General features: G+C 59.1%; 2 protein-coding genes and 1 long non-coding RNA gene across 5 annotated transcripts in view; 2 read left to right on the plus strand and 1 right to left on the minus strand.

The window, feature by feature from the left end:
• Positions 1–2,872, plus strand: C2cd4d (C2 calcium dependent domain containing 4D). The gene is made up of 2 exons (XM_027953781.2): positions 1–770; positions 1,581–2,872. Exons 1-2 carry the CDS (start codon positions 586–588, stop codon positions 2,794–2,796), a joined length of 1,401 nt encoding a protein of 466 aa, XP_027809582.2. The 5' UTR covers positions 1–585; the 3' UTR covers positions 2,797–2,872.
• Positions 719–12,593, minus strand: LOC139707308 (uncharacterized). The gene is made up of 4 exons (XR_011708967.1): positions 12,483–12,593; positions 9,557–9,744; positions 3,845–3,927; positions 719–918 (listed from the first exon to the last, which is right to left on the minus strand). It is a non-coding gene; the product is annotated as an uncharacterized lncRNA (long non-coding RNA).
• Rorc (RAR related orphan receptor C) overlaps positions 8,182–25,089 on the plus strand; it is a 22,927-nt gene continuing 6,019 nt past the window's right edge. For 2 of the 3 annotated variants that reach the window (XM_071618421.1, XM_071618423.1), the window contains exons 1-8: positions 8,182–8,272; positions 10,034–10,063; positions 21,190–21,275; positions 21,571–21,712; positions 22,619–23,128; positions 23,310–23,431; positions 24,695–24,827; positions 24,975–25,082. In XM_071618421.1, the coding sequence (XP_071474522.1) occupies positions 8,233–8,272; positions 10,034–10,063; positions 21,190–21,275; positions 21,571–21,712; positions 22,619–23,128; positions 23,310–23,431; positions 24,695–24,827; positions 24,975–25,082 (1,171 nt within the window). In that variant the 5' untranslated portion in view covers positions 8,182–8,232. The remainder of the gene's footprint in view (positions 8,273–10,033; positions 10,064–21,189; positions 21,276–21,570; positions 21,713–22,618; positions 23,129–23,309; positions 23,432–24,694; positions 24,828–24,974; positions 25,083–25,089) is intronic. The other variant, XM_071618422.1, reaches the window with a different exon arrangement.

The following is a 25,089-nucleotide window of genomic DNA, read 5'->3' on the forward strand; positions in this document are numbered from 1 at the left end:
AGGGAGTCAGTAATACTGTCTCCAGATCTGGAAGATGAAGGGAAGGAGGAGAGGAAATAGCTTATGCTAAGGTCCTACGGAGAAGGAACTGGCCTCCTTGACAGACTGATGATAGGGGTTCCTGGAGCACAACTGTGAGTCCCGTCCTATCAGAGGTAGCCTGTGCTTCCTAGAATCTGTCAAAGGTGGAGGGCAAAGGCCAGCCCGATTCTGACCCTGGGGGATCCAGCTTTGTCCTCAGTGTCTCTGGCTCTAGAATCCTAACCTGGCCACTTTTCCTTGGGATGTGGGAGCCGTGTCTGGCAGCTACTGAGAGGATGGCTCTAGAACCTGCATTGGATGTCAAGGCAGGATGCCAGCAAGGAGGGTTTTGAAGAAGATGGGCTTTGTGTGGCCATGGCTATGGGTTTCACCATGGCTATGGCTGGAGTGGGGCCGATGCACAGAAAAGAATGGCAGCCACTGGCCACTGCTGGGAATCGCACTCTTCTCTGTAACTCTCCCCACCCCCCAAGCAGCCCAGGTCCAGGACTAGCAGGTTGCTGCTAGAAACCTGGCTCTGGTTGGAGGAAGAAGGCCCGGTTGATGGCCGCGGAGACAGAGGTGTGTTTATTCAGGAAAAGAAGTCAGACGTGGACAGCAGTGGCCCCTGCCAGCTCCTCCCAGAAGGACTGGGTTGGGGGAGCAGGTTTCAGAGGAAGCTGCTCCCCAGCGGCTCTGCACGCCTCCAGGCCAGAAGCCAGAGGCCAGGACTCAGCGGCCGCCCACAGGTAAGGCCTGCGCTCCGGGCGCACCACCGAGCGGGTCCTAGGCTTGATTCCCCGGCAAGCTCCGGTGACACGGTGCAGGGTACGGTGAGCGGGCAGCTGGAGGTCCTTCCCGAGCCCGCTCAATGGTCTCTTTGTGCTTGGCGGTTACCTAGGGAGAGAGAGTGGAGAGTGGGAGGGGCGACCCAACGGCCAGGCCGGCCGCCCGGCGGACACGGGATGCGGTAGGACTTGGATCCTGGGGAGCAGGTCGTCAGAGATAAAGGGGTGGGGGTGAGGTTCTGCGCCCCCCAAGAGGTGCGTCTCCGTGGACCGGCCCTGGAGTCCTCAGGCCAGCAGACAGGTGTGTACCCGGCTGCCAGGAGCAGAAGTGATTCCCCTGGTGGCCAGCAGCAACCGGAGAAGGGGAGAGCTACTTGAGGGAGGAGCCAAAGGAGGCAGGTGGGGCTGAGGGCAGAAGGACGCCTGGTCCCCAGCCGCTCGCCCCGCGACCGGAAGGCTCCAGGGGAACCCGATCAGAACTAGGCGAAGAGCCCAGATCTTAAGAAAGGCGGCGAAGAGGGCAGTGGGCCCACCCAGAGCCGCGGCTTTCTTTTACCCGTGTGTGAGCGGATTCGGGATCTGGACTGGTGGTGACCACAGATCTGCCCCCAATAGTACCTCTGGGTCCTAGTGGGTGTGTGGGGCCTCTGAGAGGGGGTGGCCACCTATAGCCACGGCGAGTCTGCACCTACAAACCGACTGGCCCCGTGCTCCAGTCCTCCCCAGCTTCCCCAGACTTCGCTAGCTCTTCTCCCCTCCCCGCTCAAATAGGGACCGTGCACCCCAGGAGTCTGGGGACCCGGGCGCCGCCGCAGACGGCCAGGTGGTTCGCTCTCAGCATCACCCGCCCCTGGTCCTCTCCTCTCGCGGCCCAGCTTCGCCGTCCGGCCCTCCCAACTGCGACGCTGGATTCGCGCCCCTCGGTCCTGCGGAACCCGAGCCTCCGGCCCCCGACCCGCTCATGTGGCTCTTGGAGAAAGCCGGCTGCAGGCTGGGGGCCGCCGAGCCCGCCGCGCCGAGGGCGCCCCCCAGCCTGCTCCCCGCGCGCCGGGCCCCGGGCCCAGCCCCGAGCGCCTTCCCCAACGTCCTCACCCCCGACCGCATCCCGCAGTTCTTCATCCCGCCGCGGCTCCGGGACCCGGGCGGCGCGCGGCCCCGGGCCGGGCCCCGAGTGGGCGCCCGCAGCCTGCCCGCGGCCTGCTCGCTGCCGCACCTGGCCGGCCGCGAGGGCTGGGCCTTCCTGCCCGAGAGCCCGCACACGCGCCGGCGCGAGTCCCTCTTCCTCTCGCCGCCCGGCCTGGCCGCGGGGCTGTCCCCGGCGCAGTCCCGCCTGTACGTCTCGGCCCCGGACCTGCGCCTCTGCCGGGCCCCCGACAGCGACACGGCCTCGTCGCCCGACTCGTCGCCCTTCGGCTCCCCGCGGCCGGGGCCCGGCCGGCGCCGGCCGCACTCGCTGCCCCGGGAGGAGGCCGCCCCGTCGGACCGCAGCCCGCCCGCGCCGCCGCTCTTCCACCTGGACGTCCTCTGCTGCCAGCTGCGGCCCACCAAGGACAGCGTGCTGCGCCTCGGGCCCCGCGGCGGGCAGCTCCGGCTCTCGGCCGAGTACCAGGCCGGGCCCGGGCGGCTGCGGCTGCGCCTCGTGAGCGCGGAGGCCCTCCCCCGGCCCCGGGCCGGCCCGGGCAGCGGCGGCGGCGGCTGCTGCGTGGTGCTCCGGCTGCAGCCCCGCGTGCGGCCGCGCGCCCAGCGGAGCCGCGTGGTCAAATGCAGCGCCAACCCCATCTTCAACGAGGACTTCTTCTTCGACGGGCTCGGCCCGCCAGACCTGGCCGCCCGCAGCCTGCGGGCCAAAGTGCTGGACCGAGGCGCGGGGCTGCGCCGGGACGTGCTGCTGGGCGAGTGCGAGACGCCCCTTATCGCCCTGCTGCCGCCCTTGGGTGGGGGGCTCGGCCCTGGGTCTTCTCTGGTGCCCGCCCACCTCAGCCTGTAGACTCTCGGGTTTCCCGCGGGGTCCGCCGTCTCCTTTCTTTCCAGATACTTAGCACGTATTTATTTTTACTAATAAAATGCCCGATTGTCTCTATCACTCCCCTTATGGGCATCCTGCGCTCTGGGGTTGCGATCTACCCTCTTCCTTGACCAGACCACACCCAGGACCAGAAGCTCATCCAGTTTGGGTGAGTTGGAGCAGAAGGCCCAACCGTGGTTCTCCAACTCAGAGGACTTCAGAGTAACCCCACGTCGGGAATGCTGCTCAGACGCAGAGACCCCGGGCAGCATTCTCCAGCAGAGCTGCTTCCGGAAGCCTGGTCTGGGCAGGCGCTAGAGTCCCTGTCCCGTGAGACACCCACACCTTCTAGGAACCCTTTAATCACAGTCACTCTGCAAGAGCTCTGTGACAGAAGCCAACACAAACCACCTTCCCCTCACGCTTCCTTGGGGCTGCACAGGGGAAATCAGCCCTGCCCGCCCTACCCCTCCTTTTTTGTACCGGGTACTGAACCCAGGGGTGCTTAACCACTGAGCCACATCCTCAGCCTTTATATTTTATTTTGAGGCAGGGTCTGAGTTGGTTAGGGCCTCGCTAAGTTGCTGAGGCTGGCTTTGAACCCACAATCCTCCTGCCTCAGCCTCCTGAGCTGGTGGGATTACAGGTGTGAGTTACCACACGTGGTCCTACCTATTCCTTAAACTCACATCTTTCCTGAAGACAAATGAAATTTGGGAGTGTGTCAGGGGATGTCAGACTAACACACAGTACCCCTTAACCTTCCTGCCTCCCTCCTGCCTACCCCTTCTATACCTGTGCTGCTCTGGTTGGGGGTCGGGGGTGGGCCAGACTAGAGTCAAGAAACAGGGCAGCACTTGGATACCCAATGACTGAGAAAGAAGGTCCCTGGGTGGAGATCTGGGGAGGAAGGGTGTGGCCAGAGTGTGAGCACTGTTGTCGGGGATGCCAGAACAGGCTACCCCAGCCAGGAGGAGGAGGGATGGAAAATGAATTAATAAATGTAGGTCAGATTGTGTTTACCTCCTACCTGAATGTCCCTGACGTCAACAGTGACCTTCTTCTCTCCACCTCCACCTTCCCAGGAACTGGTTCCTCTTGGCTCAGGTCAAGCTTGGAGGAGGGAGAAGGAAAGAAAGGAGGCCCTAGGTCATTCCAGCTCTGGCTCCCTCCCACGTGGGCCCTTTCCCACTTCCCAAGGTGCCAGCTGTGCCCAGGGTTAAGCCTGCTGGGTCCAGACAGCACCTGGGCACCTCAGCACATGCAGTTCTAACATCAGCAAACATACCTCTCCCTTCCAAAGGCTCCCGGTCCCTTCACCTCCCCTGATTAGGTTCCCACCACGTCGCCCTGGGCCCAGGAAACCTTGCTCCGGGTATGTCCACCAGGGGGTAGCATTGACCAAGCGATCAGGAGGCTACAGCTACAGCCGTCTCACACCAACTTGTCCCAGTCGTGTGTCCCTCCCAGCAACCCCATGAGGATGCAAGCACTGCTGTTATCCAATGTGACCTTGGGCCTGACTGAGCTAGTCAACAGGAAATCTAGCACTTGGACCTAGAGAGTCTGCTCCAGAGTCTGGGCTGCCAATTACCTCACCTCAACTGTGGGTTTCCACCTCCCCACCAGGTCGCTCCCCACAGGATCATCCTTCCCCAGGATGGTAGCTCTCCGCAGCTTGCACAAGCTTGGCATGTGACCTCTGAGAAGCCCACCTGCTGGTCTAGCTCTATCCCTACTGCTGTATTGTGTCGATTCTTCAAACCCTTCCATTACAACCCTTCCTGAGTATCTGGAAAGAACCGGAAGTGATGATGCACACTTATGATCCCAATGACATGGAAGGCTGAGGAAGGAGGATCCCACGTTTAAGGCCAGTCCTGGCAACTTAGTGAGACCCTGCCCCAAAATAGAATGAAAAGGTCTGGGAATTGTAGCTCAGTGAAAGAGTGCTCCAGGTTTAATCCTCAGTACTGGGGGAAAAGAGAGAATGAGATGAAGGAACGCAAGCAGAAACTCAGAGGTCCCATAAAACCTTCATTCAGGCATTTCTTCAATACTTAGGGAGTGTCTATGGGGATCCAGGCATTGGATCTAGTAGTGATCCAAACAGACGAGAGATCAGACAATCAGACATGTATGTTACTTGGTGATATAGAGAAAAACAAAGCAGGAAAGGGAATAGAAAAGAGAGGGTCAGGTAAAGAGAGGGAAAGAAGATTGTAGGAATAGAGACAAGGAGCGAGAAAACGCAAGACACTTCTTTTAACCTCAACACTTTGTGCCAGGCCCTGAACTTTACCTGGCACTAGTGCATGTTCTTGTACCAGTCACCACCACCACTCAGGAAGGTAGGTATTATTATCTCCACTTTACAAAGTAGGAAATAGATGAGAGAGTTTAAGTAAACTCGCCTGGGGTCAGCCTCGGCCGCAGGGAAGTTTTCTGGCTGTGACTCTAACCAACCCCCCAACCCCAACCCCACCCTGGAGGCTAAGGGAGGCTCTGAGATGGAGGGTCTTCTCAGAAGTTTGCTCAGTCGTCACAGTGCTCCTATGACGGGGGCCACAAAGTCCCCGGAGGAGCCTCCAGGTAGCAAGACTTCAGGATGAAGAAACATGCTCTGGGGGCAAATACACCCTAAGAGCCTGTGAGCAGACTCCCATGCTCGGAAGCCCTGGCACCAACATGGGTCAGGACGGTTGTCATTGCCCCTTTTACTGAGGACCTGGTTTGCCTCAGGGCTCACAGCAAATACAGGGCAGACCACATTCTTCCTAGTCTTTCTGCTCCAAAAATCAGAGCTCCCGCTTCTCGACCCTCCAAGCCCTGTGACTCTCCGTGTTAAAGACTGGAGGAGAGGTACAGGCAGGGTCACCGGGAACAGTTCAAGGCCAGAAGCTAGGGTCAAACTCCCACTGTTCCCTCCACCCACAGTGGCCTTTGTGACAGGATGGGGAGGGCTGGAGGCCAGAGATCTGGAGACATAGATGTTTATAGAGCCTGCCAGAGTCCTTTATTTTTTTTAATGATTGACACACAGCCCCCCTTCCTAACTCACTTGGGTGGGTGGAGGTCTTCCCAGGCATGGAGCTCCTAGCACCCAGGAGATGTGGTCCCTAATCCCTGAAGAGGGCCCTGAGCCCCACGTATTTTCCACCTTTACCCCCCAGGCCTCCCTGCAAGGGCCGGCTGGGGCTGAGCTTTAAGTGGTTTCTGTGGTTAAGGGGGTGGAGAGGAAGGGAAGGAGAAGCTGGTGACTGCTCCCCAGTTCCAAGCCACCACCGCCACCTCCGCCCCTGCAGGCTGTTTGCCCCCTGCTTTGAGATTCCCGGGTTTGATAAGGGGTCTGGGCACGTGGGGGGTGAAGTGATTCTCTGATCCCTATCAGTCTTTTCCTAGGAACGTAAGCATGCCTCGGAGGAGGAGGTACACTGCCCTGCTCTGAAGGGACTGATTCCTCCCAAGGAAAAAGCCGAGATTGAAGCCAAGGGAGAAGATGAAACAAGACGGGACTTCCCAAAAGAACCTCCCAAAAGAACCCAGCGGCCTTCTAACGCTGGGCAGAAAGAACCCGAGCCATTCGTCCTCAGGGCAGGGAGGGGCAGGTCAGGAGGAGGCTTAGGAAGTCTGTGACTCTGGAGGCCTACAGGTGAGGACCCTGCCTTTCCCAACCCCCAGTCACTTCCTCCCCACCCCACATGACAGGGGAAATGGCAGGACCACACCTGCAGTAACTGGGCCGGTACCTGGGGATGCCCATCTGCAGGCATTCTGCAGGACCTCCACTCCAGGCCTCCAAAGTGGAGGAGAGTGTAGTCAGGAAGGGGCCTGGGAGACCCAGAGTCACAGAGGAAGATAGACGGCAGGAGGGGAAGAGATGGAGGGCAGGGAGGAGGCCCTTGGAGCTCAAGGGAAGGGGAGAACAAAAGGACAGACGCCTCTCTCCCTCCTCTGTATCCATTCCCCTGCCTCTTGCCAGCCCAGCTTGTCAGTCAGAGGGTGCTGGGTGGGACTGCACTTGGCCTCTTATTCCCAAGCTGCCCAGGGAGTAGAGGCCCCAAAGCAACCGGGGGACCTCATGTTGTAGGCAGAGAAATGTATGTGGGCCCGAGTTTCACCAAAAAGACCTGGGGAAAATCGGAGCCTGACATCCCTTCAGACTCTCAGTACAAGAAGGGCCTCAAAAGCTTCCTCCATCTCTACCCCCTTGTCAATCACCCTAGGAGCTGGAAAGTCCTTCTCCTCTTCTAACCTTTGTCCCTCAAGCTGCAGCCTAGGGGAGACTCTGGGAGCTACCCGGGACAGAGGTGCTGATGGTGGCAGAGTGTGAAGCTCCAGGGTGGGGCAGGAGTGAGGGATGGTGAGATGGGAGGACAGAAGAGGGAAGGGACAGCTGCCTGCCCTCTCCATGCCAGGTGCCACGTGCACAGGTTGGGGGGAGTGGGCGAGTCACGAGGCGGTGGCGTGCCTGGCTCCTGCTCTGCTGTTTACCAGCTGGGAGAGAGAGCAAGAGGAGGTGCCAGGGAGCCTCCTGCTGCAGCCTGGCCCCCGGCCAGCCGCCTCTTGGGTAACCAGGAGAGCCAGGCCCAGCTAATCAAACTCTGGGCCGAGGCAGGGCAGGAGAACCCGGCGTCTGAGATCCACAGAGGCCTGGTGCCCTGACCATCCCCGGACTCCAGTGCGGCCTCGGTGTGCACAGGCTGGGCTGGGGGTGACGTCTCTGCTCTCCTCTGCTCCCCTATTGCACCCCTGCTCCAGGCTCCCCCACCCCTTCCCCTGCCCACGTCCTGCCCAGACCCCGAGCCTGCGGAGCCTTGCAGAGACCAGGAGGCCCAGGGAAAGACAGCGGGGCAAAGAAGGCCTTGTCTTCAAGGAACCAAGAGCCCTGGGGGAAACAGGACCCAACACGCCCCTCCCTCACTATCCTCCCCTCCCTCTCTCCCCTGCTCTGGTGGAAACCACAGATGCTGAAGTCACAAGGACCTGGGTTCAAATCCTAGCTCCACCATTTATTGTCTTTGTGCAGGTCTCGGGCAAGTCCTTAAGGGAGCATCCCTCGGTTCATTAGCGAATCTGGAATAATCACGCTTCCCTGGGGTGGGTGTCGCGAGGACTCACACAAGGCAGGTCGTGATTCACACTCAGGATCTGGCAAGGGGCCTAGTACACAGTAGGTGACAAATAAACACTCCTGCCTCTCCTTTGGCTGATTCTGTTTCCCCTCGAGGCTCCACACTCTGGCCCACTCATCTCTCCCATGTCCCCTCCTGGTGCCAGGACGCTCTGCCAGCCACTCCTCTCCCCTGCCTGCTGGCGGCCAGGTGTCCCTCCCTCCTCCTCCTCCCTCCCCTGGGCCCTGCTCCCTGCCCTCCTGGGCAGCCAGGGCAGCCAGGACGGCACCCAGGGAGCTGCCCCATGGACAGGGCCCCACAGAGACACCACCGAGCCTCCCGGGGTAAGAGGCCTGTGGCCGCGCAGGCAGGTGGAAGGGCCTGCCAGGAGGCTCAGAGGAAGGCAGAGGTGGGAAGGGAGTGGGGAGGGACGAGGGCGCAGGTGGGCTGGCAGGGAGAGCAGGGGCCAGGCAGGCCAAGTTGACATGGGAGGGCTGTGGGGACAAGAGAGGAGACACAGGAACAGGGGAAGCCCCACCAAGGGGGGAGAATGGGAGAGTGGAGAAGAGACAGGTTGGGTGGGGCGGGAGGGAGAGCAGGTCAGGAAGCTGGCCCAAGCGAAGGGTCAGAACCCGCTGGTCCTCCCAGCAGGTGGAGGGGACACGGCCCCTGGGCAGCGAGCGGGAGGCCGGCCACCCCACCTCACCTCGTTCACTGGGCAGTGGAGGACCTGTCCTGCCTTTGAGGAGTGGCGGGGGAGGGGAGGGTGGCCGCCACACCCTGTCAGCTGCCCGTGCCCAGGAGCCCGGCACTTTCCCCCCTGCCGGCCTAGGAGTGTGAGGTTTCATTCCTGCACGGAACGTGCGTCCCAGGGCCAGGGGAAGGGGACGCTGAGAGCCGGGTAGGCCTGGGCCCGCCGGTGGACTAGGTCAGGCACCCCTGGGAGCAGGACTTCCTGGACACGGCTGGGCTGGCTGTGAGGACCCAGGGGAAGCTGAGGGCCAGAGCTGCCCAGCTCCAAGGCCACCTGGTGGAGGAAGACCAGCTGGCTGCCCGGGCAAGCAGGGGAGCACCCACACCGGGGTGAGGCTGGAGGAGGACGGGGTGCCACGTCAGGGAGGGAATTGGGTGGAGCCCAGCAGCACTGGGGGCGTGGCCGCTGGAGCAGGTCTTCCCTCCATCCCCGCAGAGCCCTGGCACCAGGTGCGGGAGGCCTACCTATGGACGGCCTCTCCTGGGCAGAGGGGCAGCGGGAGGGGTGGGCAAGATACTGACTGGGGAGGGGTGTTGTGTCCGGCTTGGACAGCAGAGTGACCCCACCAACCACACTCCAGCCAGGACTCCACCCAGCAGCTCCCCAGGGATCTGGGGGTCCCTGCATCCTTGCCAACCCCCACCACCCACCTTGCCCCCTTCTGCCTGGTCTCTACTCAGGTCAGAGCAGCAGCAGCAGCACAAGGATTCCTCCCTCTGCCGGCCAGTGGGCCAGGGCCGCCAGGGAAGGGTCTGCATTTACAGATGGCCCCCACATCCCCTCTGCCCCGCCCCCAGCCCCACGTCTCTGGGACCCCCTGGCACTTTCAGGCCCGGATAACCCACCGAGGGCTTTCCTTCCCACAGAGACTCACCGTGGTTGGGCTGTTTCCTGTGCCCCTCCAACGTGCCAGGTGCTATGGAGGGTCCTGGGAACGCTGGGACTTCGTAGCACAGGTCGTGCACATTTATGGCAGTTAGGTGATGCAGCGGGGGCCGGGCAGTCAGAGGCAAGATGCTGAGTGCGGGGGGTCCAGGGCAGGGGGATGTCATGGCGGCTTCTCTGAGAAAGAGACATAACCTGAGACCCAAGGGATGAGGAAGGTTGGCTAGGTTGGGGTCATGGAGACAGTCCAGGCAGGAGGAGCAGCCGGAGAAGTCCTGGAGGCCCTCTGAGGAACCGGAGAAGGCTGCTGTGGCTAAAGGACAGAGAAGGAAGCCGAGAGGGCACTGCGGGGCTGGCGCCGCTGCTCAGGTGCCAGGCTCTGCTGGGCAGGCGGAGGTGGGACCCTCTGAGTGGGGGGTCCCGGGAACTTCGGTCTCTGACCGGGATCCCTGTCTTCTCTTCACAGAGCTACTGGCTGCAAAGAAGACCCATACTTGTGAGTAGGGACTTGGGGACAAGATCTGGTGCTGGGGTGTGGCCTGACAGGACTCAGCAAGGGTCCTAGGAGGTTTGCATAAGAGGTGGGCACAGCGGTTGGGTGGAGGTGGAGGAGCCCGGCAAAGATGGCCCAGGCCTAGAGAGAAGTGGAGCCTGGGGAGGGGGGAGGGGAGGGGAGAGATCCAGGGGCAGGGCAACGGGAGGAGGTAAGGAAGAAGCCGAGTAGCACAAGGGAAAGGGACCATCAGCAGAGCAGAGCAGAGATGCCAGACAGAGCAGGGGACAGGCTCCAGTGCTGGCCCAGGAAAGGGCTGAAATGGAGAGGCGGGGGGCAGGGGTGGCCTCAGAAACTGCCACAGTGGAGGCCCCAGGGCCTGCTCCAGGCTTTGCGGCAGCAGGCCGGGTTTGGTGTTCATCTCTGTGGTTAACACATCCTGGGGTGTGAACAAGCCTGGAGCCAGGCTGTGCAGGACTGAGAGCCCGAGAGCCTGCGTCTCTGTAGGAAATAGAACGGACAGGGACACTCTGTTCCCCCCAGGGCCTGAAAGACTGAGAATACAGCATGTGAGGAGGAGGCTAGTGCTCAGGAAGGACTTCCCAATGGACATTAGCAAGTGAGCATCCTCTCTGGGGACCTCTCAGCACATCAGATCTACTCTCCTTGTTTGTGCAAGAGGCTAGTCCCCCAGAAAGTGTACCCACTCCACCTCAGTCCCAGAGCAGATGCCCAGTATGCCCTCAACAGGCTGAGGGCACTTTGGAAAAACATTCCATAGGCACGAGCCTGGAACCGAGGAGTCTAGAGGCAGAAGAGGCCACTTCCGCTTCTGCACGGCCCTCACTCATTGCCTGCTGCCCCTGAGTGCTCCCTGCCATCCCCAGAGCCTCTCAGTGCTGAGCAGAAACCTCTCAGAAGGCAAAGCGTCACCCTTCTCTCTGAGGCTGGGGGACCAGGGCTGGGGACCCTCCAGGATGCGACATCCTCCCAAGTGGGGGGGAGTTTGCTTTCTCAGCACAATCCTGATCGGTGCCTTGCCTGCCACTAGCCACAGGGCCCCACGGAAATGCTGAGCAGGGCCCTGGGAGAAAAGCGGGTCAGAGAGTGACGCGGGGGAGCTGGGGGAAGGGGGCCAGGGACCACATGGGGGTGGGGGGGAGTAGGGGGACTTTTTGGAGCAGCAGGAACTGGGAGACCCCAACCCCGTTCCTATCCTTGATCCCTTACCTCAGAACCCTCAGCGGGGTCCATACCTCCTAGCCTGTCCCTGGTCCCCCGGCCTTTTACAGCTATCCAGAACCCCACCGTGAGTGTCCTCAGGACTGCAGGCTGACAGTCCTTCCCCCAGCCGACTGCCCAGCTCCTGAACCCCCAGGAAGGCCAGCAGAGAAAGACTTTACCTGGCTGAGATCAGAGCGATCCAGGAGTTTGGCCCAGTGAATTCAGGAGATGTGAAGGCCCGCCCCAGGTCAAGGAGCCGGGAAACGACCCTCTAAATTGAAACAATCTCAAGAAGGGGACCCAAGATGAGGAACCCATGGGGGACCCCAGACCGAGAGGGACCCTGAGGAAGGACCTTCCAAGGCTAAGGTACCCCACAAAGCAGATAGGAGGCTAAGAGGGTCACTGAGATTGTTTGGCCAGTTAGTAGGACCCCCAGACAAAGAAAATCTACAGAGAAACTCACATGGTAAGAGACCTCCCAGGCTTGAAACACCCTCAAAAGCAAACCTTCCCTCCAGTGTGATCTGGAGCCAATCTGCCTGGGCTTGAATTCTGACTTTACCCCTTACTTGCTGTGTGACCTTGAGCAAGTTACTTAAATCCTCTGTGTCTCACTTTCCTCGTCTTTGAAAAGGAGATAATGGTAGCTACCTCATAACGCGATTTGTGAGGGGCCTGGGGTAGTGGCTCAGTGGTAGAGCGCTTGCCTAGCACGTGTGAGGCACTGGGTTCCATCCTCAGCACCACATAAAATAATTAAATAAATTATAAAGGTCAAAAAAATCTATTATTTTTTTTAAATAAGTATTTTGTGAGGATTAGATAATCCACGTAAAACATTTAAGGCCATTTCTGGCACGCAGTAAGCACTATTACTGAGAGGTGGATGATGATGATGATGATGATGGTGATGATGGTGATGATGATCTGCATTTCAATTTTAGTAATTAAGCTCTTCAGGAAATTTCTAGTGGACTAACCCCTCCTTGCAGACCAGGGCATTTGCCTGATGCTCCCATTAGTTCCGTGTTTCCCTAGCCCCGGGTGTACATCACACCTGTAGGAGGAGTGTGGGTGTGGCAGGGAGTTGGGGAGACAGTCTCCCCAACCACACTACACTGGGCGCAGCTGTTGGCAGTCTACAGGGTCTCAGGTGGCACATGCCACCCACCCCGGCACACATCCTGTGACTTACCTCTGGAACATCCCTGTCCCTGGTGTCCCCTGGCACAAAGGGTCAGGCTCGGGGTCCTCAGGGAGAGGGGAGTGGGAGCCTGGCCCCGTGTTCTCGAGCTCCGCCCTGGCTCCCCAGCCAGAGCTACCCTGGCGAGTGGAAACAGCTTTGACCGCGTGTGGCTGTCGCATGTGGTTTTGGAATTTTCCAACGCCCCCTATGATTGGCTGCCCCGCCCCTCACACCCTGCCCCAAGCCCAGATTGGCCACGTGGGGCGCCTGTCATCCTACCCACTGCACCCCTGGGGGGAGCGGGGTGGGGGGTTGTCACTTGGCCACCTGTGTGGTGCAGAGTTTAAACCCCCTGCCCAGAAGCCCTGGGGGAGAGCTAGGTGCAGAGCCGCAGCCTGAGGCACTGAAGGCCCCACCACCTCCGCTGCCAGCTGCGCCCCAGCCTGGACCAGCCCTGCCCAGGACAGGGTGCCGAGGCGGCAAGGCCAAGGCTCAGTCATGAGAAGTAAGTGGACGGGGCTGGGAGCCTCTGGGAAGGAGGAGGTTTGGGGGACAAGCGGAGGATGCCTCCCTGGCTGGGTGTGTCCTGGTCAAGGCCAAGAGCCAGGGAGGTGGGTGCAGTAGGTAGGGAGTCCCACTCCCCAGGCAGCTCCCTCACCCACCGCTAAAGGACGGGTGAGGAGCTCCCCCGTCAAGAGGTTTGGAAAGTGTCTGAGGTCTCCAGCCTCAAAGAGAGGCTGAGCCCCCGCGAGGGGCGGTGCTGAACCTCAGAGCACACAGCTGGGAGCCCACGGAGGCTGGTGACTCCCAGGGCCCTGAAGGAACTCGCGGGTGACCCAGCGGGTGCGCACCTGGCTCCTATCTGTTTCCCCCTGTGCCTCCCAGCTTTTGGTGAGTGGGGCCTACAAGGAGGCCTGAAACAGGACAGCAAGAGTAAACCAAGGCTGCATGAATGGGGGTCAGAGTCCCAGCGTCTAGGCCCCAGGGTCATCACACTTCCTGCCCCCCAGGGACATGAGGACCAAGTGTGATCCAGGCAGTGTGTGTGTGTGTGTGTGTGTGTGTGTGTGTGAGTTCCTGCAGGTCCAGCTGCCCATTTGATGGGGATGAGGGTAGTGGAGATGGGAGCAGAGAGCGCTCGGCTTCACTCCCTTCCTGGCTTGGAGCCCTGAGCCCACAGCTGGTGGGCAGATGTCCGGAGGCCCTGTGTCTGCCAGCTGAGCCAGGGTGGCAGATCTCGTCAGGGCAGCCAGAGAACCTCTCAGAGCCCTGGGTGAAGGAGGAACACGCAAACCTGTGTTCCTGTGGCCTGAGGCCTGAGGCAGCCCCAGCTCTGACCCTGGACCTTCCCACAAGCCACAGAAGGAAGGCCATATTGGGCCCCGGAAAGACCCAGGGACTGAGCGTCTAATGACCAGGGTCTGGTGCCACCTCTATTACTACCTAGCCATGTGACCTTGGGCAAGTTACTGGGCCCTGGTCTCTTGCTACAAAACAAGGTAGTCAAATTTAAAAGCAAAATAAAAACCAACTATGGATAGTCTTCCAGTGTTTTTATTTTTTTTACTTTTTTGGTACTAAGGATTGAACTCAGGGGCACTCGACCACTGAGCCACATCCCCAGCCCTGTTTTGTAGTTTATTTAGAGACAGGGTCTCACTGAGTTGCTCGGTGCCTTGCTTTTGCTGAGGCTGGCTTTGAACTCGCAATCCTCCTGCCTCAGCCTCCCCAGCCACTGGGATTACAGGCGTGCGCAGTTTTAAGAGCCCAGGATCAAGGACAGAGACCTGGTCCCCAAGTTAGGCATCTCCAGGGGCAATGAGAGAGACTCGGCTCTCACAGAAGGAAAAAGCAAAGGAGGCCACACCAAGATAAGGTCTCTACTCCCGTGATCAGGCGGGAGCTGCGGGAGAAGATCCGAAACCTTCCAAACCCTCCTGTTCCCCCTCTAGCTCCTCCCCATGGGCAGCAAAGGTTGGAAGCTGGTCTTCCCAGAAATGGCCCCAAATCAGCCCATCACCCCTAGGTAGGGTGCCATGATTGGGTGTGTTTCAAGCCCAGCAGGAGGTCAGGAGTCCCCGCAGTGGCTGAGGGAGACAGGGGGGCAGCTCTGCATGGTATCCACTCCCCGCCACACACACACAGCCCCACTCAGGTTTTGTTTTGTTTTGGGTGTAGGGGGGGTTCCGGGATTAAACTCCGGGGCACTCGACCACTGAGCCACATCCCAGCCCTATTTTCTATTTTATTTGGAGACAGGGTCTCGCTGAGTTGCTTAGGGCCTCACTTTTGCTGAGGCTGACTTTGAACTCGCTATCCTCCTGCCTCAGCCTCTGGATCCACTGGGATGACAGGCCTGTGCCACCGCGCCTGGCTTACAGCTCCACTCAGGCTGGCTGGTAGGAGAGGGTCTCCTCCAATTTGGAGGTCGTGCCACTGGTCCTTCTCACCTAGGCATCTCTGAGTATCCCAGAGCCCCATGTTCTGACCCTAGTGAGTGCCTGTCACCACCAGCTGGGGCGAGTCAGGGGCACAGGCTCAGGACTGTAACACACCTAAAGACCAAAGGCCAGACACACAGGAGCAGAAACAGCCCATGAGATAGAGACGCAGAGGCTGAGCTCCAAGGACAGGACCCAGAAACACACAAGGCAGACCTGACCTCAGGGAGGAGGTGTGGGAAGGAAACACAGGTCGTGGAGACGGGAAGCCCAGAGATAGCTGGAGTGTGAAGCTCAAGGCACAGCACAGAGGTTGGAGGGAGTCTGCCAGCCACAGGGAGGGCGGCCTGCACCTCACCTCAAGGGGCACAGCAAACGTGGAAGGAGGCCTTAAGACCCTGGTACTGGGCCTGGGCTGGAGAAGAGAGGCCAAGGGGCGTGAGGTTACGTCCAGCCTTGGCTCTGCGCTCAGCTTCAGTGGGGTCATGATAATGAGGAGCCGTGGGCCGGGAAGAACTCCCAGTCCCCAGTGTCACAGATCTCACCCTGAGGGTCCAGGCCACCCAAGGACTTTATGAAAGGCTTAGTCCTTCCTTCCATCACTCCTGCACCGTCCTCTTTTTTCCCTCCCATTCCAGCCCAAGGTGCAGGATGCGCAGGTCTGGCCTCCGTCACAGTGAGAACCCCTGTGCTGGTCCTGCTGCTCCCACGGGGCTCACGGCCACCCCTGCTGCTGACTCACACTAACAGGGAGCAGGGACTTTCCCATGCTACGAGCTCCCCAAGGAGGACAGCCTGGGTCTCTCTGCGTCCCCAGTGGCTAGTCCTTTCTGAGACCCAGCCTCCGCAGTGCAGCCCCTTCCCCGGAATTCCAAGGCTCCAAAGGGCTGGGGAGGCCCATGGGGAGGACGGACAGTCACAGGGCAGGGCCTCAGGGCCAGCCTCTCTGGATCCATGACTTCCTGGAGCCACAGAGGGCACCCTGGGAAGGCAGGCGAGGGTCCTGGAGGCCGAGGAGGCCCCTGGCAGTGAGTGGGGGCTCCTCAGCTTCCTCCGGTGATTCATCCCCTCCCCCATCCACTGGTTGTTTTCACTTGATTCTTCTGTTTCCCCTCCTTCCTCCTGTCCCAGACTGCGGGGGCGGCGGGGGCAGCAGGAGAGGGTTTCAGGTGGCTGCCTGTCTTTCATGGCTTTTCAAAACCCCAGACTCTCCCTCGCCCACCTGAGTTTTAGCTTCAATGTTTTCTCAGCTCTAGGATCGGGCACATTAGCAGAAAATTCTCCTCAGGGGTGGGGGGAGGGCCCTGCCTGGGTGGGGTGGTGTCAGCCAGGTACCGCGGTGGCACTGGCCCCACCTGGGCCTCCCTCTCCTGCTCCCCTGCGGTGGCGCCCACCACCTTGGTTTCCAGCTTTGCAGAAGCTGGGGGAACTGAGAGCTGAGAAGGAGGGAGGCTGGTGACAGGTGAGGGTCACAGGGGACCCTGGCTGGAGCTGTGGTCTCAGTGGGAAGAGAAGGGGCCCGGGCTAAGAAAGGGGCTGCGTTCCTATTTCTTACGCATTCATTCATTCATTCATTTCTGCAAAGAGAAGCCTCCCAAGAGGGAAGGAAGCCCAGTCCACAGCCTCCGGGAGCAGTGATTGTCCCCACTCTGTGGCCATGGACAACTTGTCTGATGTTGGTCCGAGAAAAATGAACCAGGGCAGGAGGAGCTGTGACCATGCAGGGAAAGCTGGGACAGAGGGACTGTCTCTCTGGGTCATTGTACGGGACATGAGCTTCGGTTCTGGGGGTCTCCTCCCTGAATTCCTGACCTAGCTCCCCAGTCTCGCTCACAGGTGTCTCCTGAAGCCAATGGCCTCTCCCACCGTGTTCTTGGTGCATCCGGGTTTGGTGCGTGGGGTTTATAGCGTAATGGTTGAGGGCTCCAGAGTGACAGACACCTAAGTTCAAATGCCACATCTGCCCCTTCTGGCTGTGTAACCTGAATCGAGCCACCTTTTCTCGGTAGGCCTGGGTTTTTCTCATCTGTGAAAAAGGGATGGTGCGAGTTGTACCTATGTCATGGACCGCCGTGATCATTACAAATATATGCAAAGTCTGGCATGGAGTAAGACTGCAACCCAGGAGGAACAGGCCTAGCCTCAGACCGGCAGGACTCCGCCTGAGAAGAGATGGGGACCCCAGGGTTCCTCCGTCTGAACTGTTCTCCACCTGCCTAGGGCTGTTCCGGAGTTTGAGGGGCGAGATCCCCCTGGGTTGTAGCCCCTCCTCTGCTCCTACCACTTCCTCTCTGTGGCACAGGGCACCTGGACAGGGCCCAGAGCCAAGCTCTGGATACGTTCAAAGAGCACTATCAATGAATCTCGCAGCTGCAAGAGGGTGAGGTTAGAGGAGTTTGGGGGCAGAGGAGGTTTTCCTCTACCATATTTCCCCTTGTAAGAGCTTCTCTAGGAGGATGCTCCCCGGAGAGCCTCCCATCTCAGGAGCAAAGCAGAGGAGATTCGTACCCTTTTACACTGTGTTTTGCTTTGGATTTTTTGTGCTCCTGGGTATCAAACCCAGCACCTCACACAGGCTTGGCAAGTGCTCGACCACCGAGCCACAGCCTCAGCCCCTCATTTTCTTTTTCTAGGACTGCATCAGAATGACGTTCTAAAGGTACCCTGGGTGTCAGGAAGACACAAGAATGAGCTCGGTGAACTGCAGGGTAGCTCAGAGGTAGGGCTCGGACTTAGCATAGCTGAGGCCATGAGTTTAGTCCCAGGCACCAGAAAGAAAAAAAAAAGCGCTTAGGAAGAGATTGTCAGCCCTACTGGTCCCTCAGGGAGGAGCAGCCTGCCGTAAAAGCAGGCAGAGGGACTAAGTTCTTGCTACTCAGACCAGCAAACTTGGGGAGCCATTGGGAGCTTATTAAAATGAAGAATCTCGAGCCCCACGTCAGCTCTCCTGAGCAGGAACCTACTTTTTGTTTTGTTGTGGGGTTCCGGGGATCAAACCCAGGACCTCGTGCATTTCAGGCAAGTGCAGTGCCACCAAGCTACATACATCCCAGTCCCCAGGACGTACTTCTAACCAAGTCCCCAGGTGCTCTGGTTTGAGAGGTAAAAGGCTAGATCATCCAGTCGCCACCATTTAAGGAGCCGTCATGTGTCCCTGGGCTTTTGTCTCTCCTCTTGGAAACGAGGAACTGGCGGGATTTCTTCTGGGAAGCCTTAGGAGACAGTCGCAGGGGAGAGACAAAGATCTTCCCAAGGAAGCAGTGAGGGAGGGGGCAGAGACGGGGCTGCGGTGGGAGCCGGGGAGGCAGGGGCTGGCCTCACGGTTCCTGACCTCTGCTGGGCTCCAGTTCCTGGCACTGTCGGGCCGTAAGATGGTAAGTTCCTGGCAGGCCAGGCTCCCAGGCAACAGTCTGAGTAATCGTGTGATTACTCAGCTCCCCCTCCCCAATCTGGGTTCCCACCACTTGCTGCCTCGGGGGCTGGCTGCAGGGGTGGGTCTTGAGGAGAAGTTATCGAGGTGCTTCTCGGCTCCTCTCATCACCCCCCACCCCTGCCAGGCCCCTTCCCATGCCCCCTCCTCCCCTCCTCCACAAGTCACAGACACTCGGCACCCGGTACTTTCTCTTTGAGGTTGAGGGTGGATGGCACTGAAGGGGGTGCAGGTGGCAGGGGAAGGGGGGAGGACGGAGACCTGACGGTGTTGAGGGCTGGGCGTCGGGCCAGGACAAAGCATGAGTTTTCCTGTGACACCTCAGATGAGTGGCCCCTCCGTCACTAGGTCTGTCTCTGGTTTTTGTTTTGTTGTTTTCCCAGTCCCCAAACTCAGAGAGATGGGAGGGTATGATCCTTGGAGCCAGACTCACGGTGCACTTCTGCCTGGGGCTGTGGTTGGGGAAGATGGAGGAGAATCTGGCCTGGTAGCTGGGGTCGAAGGCTCTTGCGTCCCCCAAATGTCAGTACTTGTCCTTGTGTGACCACACTTTCCATGAGAAGGACCAGGTCTTGGTGACACCATGGTGAGGTTTCTAGGGCCAGGACCAGCAGTGGGTCAGGTGTGGGGTACGGAGGTATGTCTGGGGTCACCCGTGTGGTCAGCTCACACACGCATGCGGATGTGGCTCTTGGAGAAGGGAAGAGACAGGGAGGCCTGTGGTTGGCTGCTGGGCCGGAGCCCGAGTTCCCACCGTGGCTTGGCCTAATCTCCTTCCCGCTTGCTTTTTTGGGTGACCCACGTTGGTTTCCCCCCCTTTGGCCTTTAGGTCACTGAGGAGAGAGATACCACAGTGTTGGAGGGGAAGGTGTTGGGCAAGAGCAGAATCAGTGGGGCCCAAGCGCCTCTCACGGTCCCCATATGTCCACAGGTTGCTTTGCTTCACTTCGGTCACCTGGCAAACACTGCTCTGCCCCTCCGTGGGTGTCTCTGGTGACGTCATTTATCATGCTGTACTACCTGGGGTCACCCCAGGGACTGGCAATTTTTTTTAATCTTGATCTCATTGCCGGGTGGAGAGAGAATACGACTGGAAGCTCGAGCCCCACGTTGTGCCCTCTTCTTTACTCTTTTCTCCTCCGTCATCGAAATCTGATGGTAATTTCCTGGAAAGAATCTGAAAGCCTCCTTTGCCATCTGGTCCTGGCGTGACCACAGCTCACTGTGCCGGTGCTGGGCGGCGAGTGCCACTTAGGGTGGGCAAAGGACCGAGATCCAGTGGGAAGATTTCAGACCCCCATGTGCCCTGTCCCCAAGAGGAGGCCCCTGCACACTCTGACTCAGCTCAAGGCTGGCCTGCGAGGACGGTGCCTTAAGGGGAGTGGAAACAACATTTCAGGAGAGAGGGGAGGGCAAGCCAGGTCTCCCTCTCCATCTCACATCAGCAGGCCCTATGTGTGACCAGGGCCAGGCCTGAGACTGGGCAAGAGCTCACAGGAATGTAGATTTTCCTGCCAAGGGACACTTCCTCTGCCCTTTAGGATGTGAGATGTGTCACAGATGAGGAGCTTGGACTCTAGACCATTCTTCCAGCTCCACCCCTGGCCTCCCCACTCAGAGGGGAAGCCAGCAGGTCAATTATGGTGAAAAAGAGACCCCTATGTCCTCAAAAGTGCTCCTCGGCACCTGAAATAACCAGGGATCCCAAGCTTTGTCCAGGTACCTTTCAAGGATGGGCTAGGAGAAGGCCTCTGGCCAGTAGCTGGGAACTCAACAGAAAGTCCTGGGCATTACAGAGGACAGGAACCTGGAGCCAACAGCAGACCACAGGGGAGGGCCAGCAGGCAGAGCCGGCTCAACACCCAGATAGACGCATGTGAACACTGCTACAAGCAAACATGCCACACACACATACACTCACACACGCACACGCACACCTTCAAACGTGCCCACTGGTAAGTGTGTCCGGAAGCCACATACACAGAAGAGCATAATGGACAGCTTAAGGGCACAGAGATAGAGGCTCTCAGGCAAACCAGCTGTGTGACGGGCCCTAGTCCTTCATCCACCAAGTGAAGGGGTGAGAATGAGATGGTCTCTAACAGGCATGATCTGTTGGACACAGGTGCCTTTGTACACACTCTTATATGCTGAGACACGGTCACCTCTTTCTGCTCTAGGGCCAATGGCCCATGAGCCCTACTGGGTTCTCGCCCTGGGCTCCGGGGCATCCAGCAGGGCTGGGTTGTTGAGCCCCGCTTTCCTGGGCTCCATCTCTAGCTCCTTCCTAGCCTCTCCAAATCCACCCTGTGAACCCCACTAGGGGCTCCTGGGCTCTGTGCAGCCCCTCCCCAGCCTTCACGTCTGGCTGAGGATGGCCCGGCACCTGCTGGGTGCACACATCTTCCTGCCATGCCCCACACTCTGTCATGGGGGCCAAGCCCCAGTGGGGGAGGGAAGCACAAAGGAAGCCCCTCGCGCGCGCGCGCGCGGGAAGCAGGTGCTGCGAGGCAGTGAGTCTCCTTGGCCCACGGCAAGAGGGGCAACCCGAGCTGCTCGACTTTACGGGCTGAGCAGGTGGCTTCCCTGCAGCTGCTCTGTCGGCCTCTATGATGCTGATCCGACTCCCCCAGCTGCCCCCTCCAAGCCTCTCCTCTGTGAAACAAAAGAAGCCCCTTCGGGCCCTTTGCTGAGAAGCATTTGCCTCTTGGCTTCTCCTTCCACTTTGCGAGGCGTGAGCAGGAGCTGGCTGGAGAAGTCAGGGGGGCACCGAGCCGCAGCCCGGCTCCGTGGTGGAGGAGAGCAGCAAGACTCCTGCGCTGACCTCCTTCTTTCTCTCTTCCAGCACAAATTGAAGTAATCCCTTGCAAAATCTGTGGGGACAAGTCGTCGGGGATCCACTACGGGGTCATCACCTGCGAGGGGTGCAAGGTGAGTCGTAGGCGGACGGATCAACACACACGCACACAGACTCTCTTCAGGGATGGAGGGCAAGGGGCTTAAAGGTGTCCTTAGTGGTGCTTCCTTGGCGGCCCTGAGCCCTGGAGGGCATCCTCTTAAGCTGGGGAAGTGATTGCAGCACAAATAACAATTAACACGAAGAAATGGAGGCGAGAAAGGCGGGTACGTCCGGGGGTGGGGAAAAGCAGGAGCCAGTGTTTGCGGCTGGAAGCCCCTAGGACAGAGCTGGCCAGGATGAGAAGTCGGGCCCCCCCTCCTTCCCCAGGGCTTCTTCCGCCGGAGCCAGCAGTGCAACGTGGCCTACTCCTGCTCCCGGCAGCAGAACTGCCCCATCGACCGCGCCAGCCGCAACCGATGCCAACACTGCCGCCTGCAGAAGTGCCTGGCGCTGGGCATGTCCCGAGACGGTGAGGTCCCCGGAGCCGGGCTGGCCTGCCCGGCGCCCTCCACAGTCCCTCTCCGTTCCTATCCTAGGACACAGGACTGTGGCTGGAACAGGACCAGAGCCTGAGAATGACCTAGAAGCAGGGGCATGGTGGGCGGTACTGTGTTCCTAGGGCTTGATCCACCCTCCTCACCACAGCAGCTTGCGGGTCCCCCTCATGCCCCCACTCGGAGAAAGCCCAGGGTGGGGTCAGGGGGTGCATCAGACGATGGGGAGCCAGAAGGAGCCTGTCAGCACTTTTCAGTGCTCAAAATAACAAAGTGAAAGAAAGGAAACATGCAGGGGTGCAAGGGGCAGGCGGGGCAAGGGGCTGTGCCCCCACACCTGGGAGGGGTGGGGGGAGTGAAAAGGCAGGAAAGAGAGAGCAGAAGAGGATGTTCAGAAGCCAGCCACGGAGCCGGGTTGGGCTGTGGTGAGTATCTAGGTCACCAGGGAGCCTGCAGCCTGACCACAGGGAGACCTGTGTTCTCAGCCCTCTTCTTCCTCTGGCCCTCACAGATAGCGAGCTGACCCCGATTACAACCTGAGGCCCTCTCTTCTTGATGCCCCCCCAGCCCCAATCTCAGGAGGCCAGAATCCCCAGCCAAGGCCCACGGCTTAAATTCTGCCATTATGTGAAACTGGTTTACAACTTAGAAGATGTAGTTGGGGGGATGGAATTGGCAGCCAGGACAGATTCTGAGAGGGACAGGAGTCAGGGGGTGGGAGGAGCCTTGAGCCTCGGTTCCCAAAAGGGAGTGCAAGGCTGGAGAGCTGAGCTTGGGATCGGGAAGCGCCAGGTCCATCCGATGATAACCCGGTGCCTGTTGACTCCTCCGTGAATAGCGTCTTCTGCCTCCTAAACTCCCGGTCCCTGTACTTCCTCCAGCCGTCAAGTTCGGCCGCATGTCCAAGAAACAGAGGGACAGCCTCCACGCAGAAGTGCAGAAGCAACTGCAGCAGCAGCAGCAGCAACGGGAACAAGTGACCAAGACCCCTCCAGCAGGGGGTCGTGGAGCGGATGCCCTCACCTACACCTCGGGGATCCCGGATGGACAGCTGCCTCTTGGCGCTTCACCTGACCTGCCTGAGGCCTCCGCCTGTCCCCCTGGCCTCCTGAGAGCCTCTGGCTCTGGGCCATCGTATTCCAACCACTTGGTCAAGGCAGAGCTCAGCGGGGCCTCCTTCCACCTTGAGTACAGCCCAGAGCAGGGCAAGGCGGAGGGCGGAGAGGGCATCTACAGCACAAGCAGCCAGCTGGCCCCTGGCAGATGCGGACTTCGTTTTGAGGGACCCAGGCATCCTGGGCTTGGGGAACCAGGACAGGGTCCAGATGGCTACTACAGCCCCAGTTTCCACAGCATCCCAGAGGCACCATATGCCTCCCTGACGGAGATAGGTGAGCAGCTGCGGAGACCGGGGGGTGGTGAGGACCAGGGAGGAGCTTCTGCCGGGAGCCCTGTCGACCAAACATGAGCGCCAGGGAGTGGGGGTTCAAGGCAGGAGGCAGAGAGGGAAGCGTCCTTGTGTGGGCCGGGGAAGGACTGGCTGACATCAAGTGTGCCTTCTTCTTGCCCCAGAGCACTTGGCACAGAATGTCTGTAAGTCCTATCGAGAGACCTGCCAGCTACGGCTGGAGGACCTGCTGCGGCAGCGCACCAGCCTCTTCTCCAGGGAGGAGGTGACCAGCTACCAGAGGAAGGTGAGGCCAGGAGACCTGAGGGTCCAGAGATGGCTACCTGCGCACCCGGGGTGGGGGGGGGGGGGTAGGCAGGGAATTGCAGAGAGACACAGGCTGCCCAGCAAGTGTGCGTGCCGCTTTTAACTGCGGGTGTGCGTCTACACGTCCGTCTAAAACTTGGCGGATGATGACTCAGAGCTTTTCCCTGGCCCCTGCCTATCAAAATTTCACGCAGTTTCAACTGAACCTCCTCCACCACCCACCTTCACGTGCTCCTTCTTGCCCCTCTGTTGGTAGCAACGATAATCAGAAGCCTGAGGACTGATGGTTAAACACCCCCTTTTCTGCCAAGCATTGTGCTAAATGCCTCACACAGATTACCTTCGACCCTTCCAACTGTCAGACTGTGAGGGTGGCCTTTATTCCTTTGTGCCCCCACTCCCTTCGCACTGGGGATCGAACCCAGCAGTGTCTAACCACTGAGCCACATCCCCAACCCTTTTTTATTTTGGGGCAGGGTCTCACTAAGTTGCTGGGGCTGGCCTCAACTTGGAATTCTCCTGCCTCAGCCTCCTGAGTTGCTGGAGGAGCGAATCACTGCACCTGCAACGTTTATTAATATTTTTAACAAACTAGGACACTGAGTTCAGAGAGGTTAATAGACTTATTCAAGATCACAAGCGGTAAAGCCAAAGTCAAATTCGGATTCATCAGGCATCAGAGTTGATGTTATCTTTTCTGTTACACTCTGACAATACCGCCTGCTCTAAAAGCACTCGTTTGGCACTTCACATTTGCTTCTCTAGGTTATCAAGACCTTGATTATGTCCTTTTTTGGATTGGGGGGGAACTCGACAAAATGCAGATTGTCTGAGGATAGAGCTCTATCTCATACATTTTTTTATTTCCCCCCAATAGCAGCGCCAGGAGCTGGTGGGTGCTTAGTAAGTGTGACTGGCTGACGGGAATTGACCCCTAAGTGCATTTTTGCTAAGAATAGGCTTTTTAAAATGCCAGTGTTAGCTGGGCACGGTGGCACACACCTGTAATCCCAGGGACTCAGGAGGCTGAGGCAGGAGGATCACAAGTTCAAGGCCAGCCTAGCAATTTAGTGAGAACCTGTGTCAAAATAAAACAGGCTAGGGGTACAGCTCAGTGGTAGGATGCCCCTGGGTGGTGCAATCCTTAGGGAGTTCAGAATCCTTGGCAGGGAGGGCAGAGGTTTGGGAGGGTCAGTCGCCATGTTCCACCGAGGGCTACAGCCAGATCTCCCTCCCCCTGCAGTCGATGTGGGAGATGTGGGAGCACTGTGCCCACCGTCTCACTGAGGCCATTCAGTATGTGGTGGAGTTCGCCAAGAGGCTCTCAGGCTTTATGGAACTCTGCCAGAATGACCAGATCGTCCTGCTGAAAGCAGGTGTGCAGATGGGTTGGCCATCCCAGGGGAGGGGGGACAGGGCCAACGCAGAGGGAGGTGGCCTAAGGAGATCAGGACCCTGAGGGTGTCAGAGACGGATTCCCAGCTTTGCTTGGTGCTGCCTGTCCACTGTCCTCCCCCCTCCAGGAGCAATGGAAGTCGTGTTGGTCAGGATGTGCCGAGCCTACAATGCTGAGAACCACACAGTCTTTTTTGAAGGCAAATACGGTGGCGTGGAGCTGTTCCGAGCCTTGGGTGAGGG

This window comes from Marmota flaviventris, chromosome 10 (genome assembly GCF_047511675.1).
Source record: "Marmota flaviventris isolate mMarFla1 chromosome 10, mMarFla1.hap1, whole genome shotgun sequence".
Taxonomy (NCBI): Eukaryota; Metazoa; Chordata; class Mammalia; order Rodentia; family Sciuridae; genus Marmota; species Marmota flaviventris.

Bases quoted from the DNA above. Each gene is read 5' to 3' on its own strand.
- C2cd4d (XM_027953781.2), top strand. From the start codon at position 586: ATGGCCGCGGAGACAGAGGTGTGTTTATTCAGGAAAAGAAGTCAGACG. The intron at 771-1,580 runs GTAAGGCCTGCG...CCGCTCAAATAG, and splicing joins GACTCAGCGGCCGCCCACAG to GGACCGTGCACCCCAGGAGT.